Consider the following 5,232-nt stretch of genomic DNA (forward strand, 5'->3'; position numbering starts at 1 on the left):
CTAAGGGAGACCTCAGCTCTGTAACTTGTCAACTAAGGGAGACCTTAGCTCAACACATTGCCTATTAGGGAAGCCTTAGTTCGACACTTCAGCAATGGAGGGAGACCTCGATTTGGCACCTCGGCAATTGAAGGAGACCTCGGCTCAAAACCTTAGCTCGACACCTCGGCTGCTTGAGAGGCTTGTAGCCAAAGGTAGTTGAGCACAAACTTTCGAGCTTTTTACTCGAACCAAGCTCAAGCTCATGCTCAAGTCTTTAATTCGAATTGAGCTCGAACATGATAGTTTATGAGCGAGCTCCTGCAACACAAGACCACCCTCCGCTAGTTAATCTAAATTAAAACAAAATTGAACAAATTGGATAGTCCAAACATTGAATTAAACCAATCCAAAATGGTTTAAAATATTCATTAAATTGATTTGAACTTGGTCCTTTATAATGGAGTCTCATTTGACCGGATAGGATTGGACCAAATCCAATCCAATTGACACTCCTACCCAAGAGCACCATTAAAAAAACGAAAAAAAACGGGGCCAACCTGAACCCAAACCAAACCCAACCTGATCACTACACGAAACCTTGGCCTCAAGCTTTGGGCATAGTTTAGGCCTAGTTTTATTTGTCAATTTGATTCCTCAAGTGAGGTATTTTATATGTTTAAATAAGTACATATATGGGATAAATATATTTCATAAAAGATTGAATATATGGGTTGGGTTGGGCTTGGCTCGATTTTAGCTTAGGCCTACCTAGTACCTTCTCATGCTCCAACTCAAGCTCAATGAGCCCAGCCTTCATTCGAAAAACCCAAGCCCAGCTCGTGCGATGCCTCCGATAGATTGCATTTTGTCTATTTTTAATCGCGAGTTGATCATATTTCTTCATATCCATGTGAATAGATTATAATCCAACGTTTTAAAATAAAATGTGTAAATGATTTATGCAGGTTCGATTTACTCCAGCAGATCCCCTATACAATTTATTGTGTTCTGTACAAAGATTCCAATCCAAAGCTTTGTGCTACAGATCTAAAAACTGCAATGTGGATCCTATTCTATTCCATCATAACGTTTTAGGTTGTTCAGTTCTATACTTCATCAGTTCGGCGCATTTGGGGTTTTGGCTCTTAGGGTTGCTGCAACGACTGAAGAGGTAGAGAGGCAACAGCAGCAGCAGTCATGGTTCTGAAGTACGTTCTCCTTCCTTTTCCTTTTCTTTTCTCTTTGTGAAATCAAGTTTCATCCTCCGTTAAAATCATGCTCTTTCGACTAATCGATTATTCTGATGATTGTTATCTCCCTCTTTCGCTCATATTTTATTTTTGAATTTCTTGTTGGGATGGTTCGGATGAAGTTAGGAATCTCCAGAAACCGATTACATGATATCAAACGTCGTAGGTTTAGGACTGGGTCTTTAATGCGAACTGTATTTCATGAATACATCTTCTAGATATGTACTCAAATGGGGTTTCTTTCTGAACTTTGTCTCGTTCATTGGGGATGAGCTTTGAGGTTTATGAATTTTGTGAGTCAGCTATTGATTTTGTCTGGTGCCTTTTTCTCTCTCAGTCTGAATATTTGATAATGTTTAGGATATTATTTGATTCAATCGTTTACCAATCACTTCTATTTTATAATTGCATCCATTACTGTATTAAGATCCTTACAATGGTATCTTCGCTAAAAAACTAGTGGGTCACCACATAAATCTAGATAATCGAACTGATATAAGAATTTAAGATTCACTCTTAATCGTAATCTTGTGGCGATTTAACGACCTTTTAGATTTAATCATTTGCCAATCACTTATATTTTGAAATTGTGTTTATTTCCATTTCAGTTAAGATTTCCTAATAGATTACCATGCCAAAACCCTGATGATGTTTCCTATTGCTGACTGTTTGTGGCTTAACACAGGGATCTGGATAACTGAACTAATTTAAAGTTAATTAAATTCAATCATAACTTTGTGGTGATTTTAGTTATCCTTGATGATGATATCAATAGTTTGTTTGGTTATTATTTTATCCTTAATTGGTTCTGTAAATGTTATCTTTTTAGTCTGTATTTGTTTGTGATACAAACTCAGAACCCGGGTATTTATGCACCCCGGTTCAGATTTTTGACTGTTTTTTTGAAATACAAAAATGCAACGATTAGGAGAGGAAAATTATTATTTTTTGACATTTTCCTAGTGAGAGTGCATTACTGTACCTACTTTTTGAGTACAAATTTGTATTTTTTTAATCTTGAGCTGATCTGATTGAATTGAAGAGAGACCACTGTACAGATTTTTGCATCAATTTAAAACAAACAGGAAGAGAACAAAAATGGGTTAGAATTTAAAACGTACTTTACATCCTTGAACCGAAAAAGGGTATTTATGCATAAAACATATTTGCATTTGTATCACAAACAAACACAGCCTTAAGGTCACATAGTTGATTCAATCCATACAAGTAGTTAAATTAGTTATTTATCATTGTAGTCAGAATGTACAAGCACTTGTTTGCAACTCAAACTTAAATTTGGTCAAGGAAAGGGGCATTGCTAGATCTTTCACCATTGCACAAGTTATTACTTGTAAGACTATGGATTTCTGGTATAGCTCTTTTGGGGTGATCGACTAGTGCAACATGCACGATGCTGCTTTTCAATAACTCTGGATTTTGGTGTTAGTGTTCCATAATGGGGAACTAGGATCCGAGTTTTGATTTAATGACAAACTACAAATAACTAGATGAATAATTTAATGGAGCATGGAGCACCATGCAGATTGTCACACGAATTACTGTGTGTCCATATGGCTTTCTGGGTTGGTACTTGAGCGCCCATATGGTTAGATGTGATTACAAAGTAAACCGGCACCTATAGTTGCTAGATCTTATATTCTGCACTTGTGGCATTTCAGGACTGAACTCTGCCGCTTCAGCGGTGCCAAGATATACCCTGGTAAGGGTATCAGATTTGTTCGTTCAGATTCGCAGGTAAGATTTTAATGCCTTTTTTTTTTTGTTTTTTCTCCTCTTCTTTGGTATGTATTGACTAGTGCACTCACTTCATAGCTATTTCTTGTTTTTGTCAGCATGTATTTCTGTGTATGACCAATTTCATACTGAATGACTTTCTTGATTTTTCAACTTAGGTTTTCCTCTTTGCCAATTCAAAGTGCAAGAGGTATTTCCACAACCGACTGAAGCCATCGAAGCTTACCTGGACAGCCATGTACAGGAAGCAGCATAAGAAGGTAACTGTATTACTGAAATGCAAGTTCATTTTTTTTCTCTTGTTAGCAAACTCATCTTTGCTGCTATTCACTTTATTGTTTATTTGGTTCGTTGTAGTTAACCTGAATTCAATTCCTGTTGTACTCACAGGACATTGCTGCTGAGGCTGTAAAGAAGAGGCGTCGGACCACTAAAAAACCTTACTCAAGGTCCATTGTGGGTGCTACCTTGGAGGTGATCCAGAAGAGGAGAACTGAAAAGGCTGAGGTCCGAGATGCTGCGAGGGAGGCTGCCCTGCGGTATGCTTAGTAATCTGCTGTTATTCACTGTTTGGGGTTTTCCCCTAAAATTTCATTCCACTACTAGCAAATGATCTTGTGCTCAGCACCCAAAGATATTATCAGCCTCTGATAAAAAAACAACTGAATATTTCTAACCGTTTTTTTTGTTGTTAAGTTCTTTTAATTAGAACCAGCCTTCCCCAATGGTTAATCAAAGATAAAAGAGCAGAACCAGAGCTGACATAATGGGTTTGGTTGGTTCTGTTCTGTCAGGTAGACCCGACCCATTGACGGCCTTAACCCTGATTCCACATTCCCTTTTTTTTTTTTTTTTTTGTATCTGATAGGAAATAACACCCTTTCTTTTGGCTTCTTTATGAGATTTGGCATGGGGCCCAAATTCATTGATGGCAACTTTTGGTTTCAGTTAGAACTTGGATGGTATCTCTATCAACACATTTTTTTTTTTCTGCTTTCGAATTAGCATTTTTGGTTTCGAATTCATTGATGGCAACTTTTGGTTTCAGTTAGAGGAACCGGTTTGAACGGTCCGATTGTTCGACTTGATTGGCCAACCCATTCTGACAAAAAAAATAAGAAATTATAAAATTTAAAAAATTGGAAAATGGTCAAAACGGTTCAAATGGTTAACTGGCCAGTTCAGCAGTTTGCTGATCAAAATCAACGGTTTTAGAAGAGAGTGGTTTTGTAGGAAAATGGACCGGTTCCCGGTTTTTCTGGTCCGGTTTTGAAAACAGTGATCAATTTTTTTTTTTGGTTTCGAATTAGAAGTATCTTAATAAGTTTTTGAATAGGGTGTTTGCCGTGTGTCCAAGGGCTTCAGTTTTTTATTTGCCGGTAGCAGTCGGTAGTAAGCAAGGTGGACATGTGTCAAATCTGAACTATTTTTTATTGCCACTGACTGCCTTTGATATTATGCCAGGGAAATCAAGGAGAGGATCAAGAAGACCAAGGATGAAAAGAAGGCAAAGAAAGCAGAAATAATGTCAAAGACGCAGAAGACTCAAAGCAAGGGTACCTTGCCCAAGGGTGCTGGACCTAAGGGCCCCAAACTTGGAGGCGGTGGTGGAAAGCGTTGAACATATTGCAGATCTATGTTTTTAAGGCTTTGTAGGGATTGATAGATATTGGTAAAATGTTTCTGAGTTCTTGTTCCTTAAATCCTGCAAATTGAATCGAGCTCGAGGTCATGATTTCGAGGTCCCCGACGGATGGGAATTGGTCAACCTGTGATAAAACAAAGGAAGCGGATCCATAACCAAACAAATTAGGGAGAATGACTGTTCAGCTCACCTCAAAATTCTTAGACCTATCGACAGGTGGAATGAACCTTGACTGTAGATTGATGCTAAATCATGGGCAGCATGTGGTTTATAGGGGGAGCTACTGATAGATTCAGTATATTCCAAAGAAATTAATTCCTTACAGGCTTAGACTACTTGTGTCACGGTATTGATAACATGGGGGATGGCCGAGGGTGGGGCTTTTAAATGGAAATGGACAGAAATAAGGGCAAGAAGGTGGGGGGTTTTAACAGCAAATTATTTAGTAAATTAAGTTCCGAGGCGCCAGTAAAAGGGATTTCTAGGTTATTTAATTAATTTAACAAAATTTCAACTATTGTCTCTTTTTCAAAGTTCGGTGGTTGTGGGAATTGAATTCACTTCTCTATTGAAAAAATACATCCAACGTGTCAATTGAAC

General features: G+C 37.9%; 1 protein-coding gene across 1 annotated transcript; it reads left to right on the forward strand.

Annotated features, from left to right (window-relative positions):
* Positions 1–1,122: 1,122 nt before the first annotated feature.
* LOC148880028 (large ribosomal subunit protein eL24) lies at positions 1,123–4,690 on the forward strand. The gene is made up of 5 exons (XM_088961822.1): positions 1,123–1,190; positions 2,912–2,987; positions 3,146–3,247; positions 3,378–3,526; positions 4,452–4,690. The coding sequence occupies exons 1-5, from the start codon at positions 1,180–1,182 to the stop codon at positions 4,606–4,608; spliced, it is 495 nt and encodes a 164-aa protein (XP_088817948.1). The 5' UTR covers positions 1,123–1,179; the 3' UTR covers positions 4,609–4,690.
* Positions 4,691–5,232: the final 542 nt, after the last annotated feature.

Source organism: Nelumbo lutea, chromosome 1 (genome assembly GCF_056320005.1).
Source record: "Nelumbo lutea isolate HS-2025 chromosome 1, American lotus-T2T, whole genome shotgun sequence".
NCBI lineage: Eukaryota > Viridiplantae > Streptophyta > Magnoliopsida > Proteales > Nelumbonaceae > Nelumbo > Nelumbo lutea.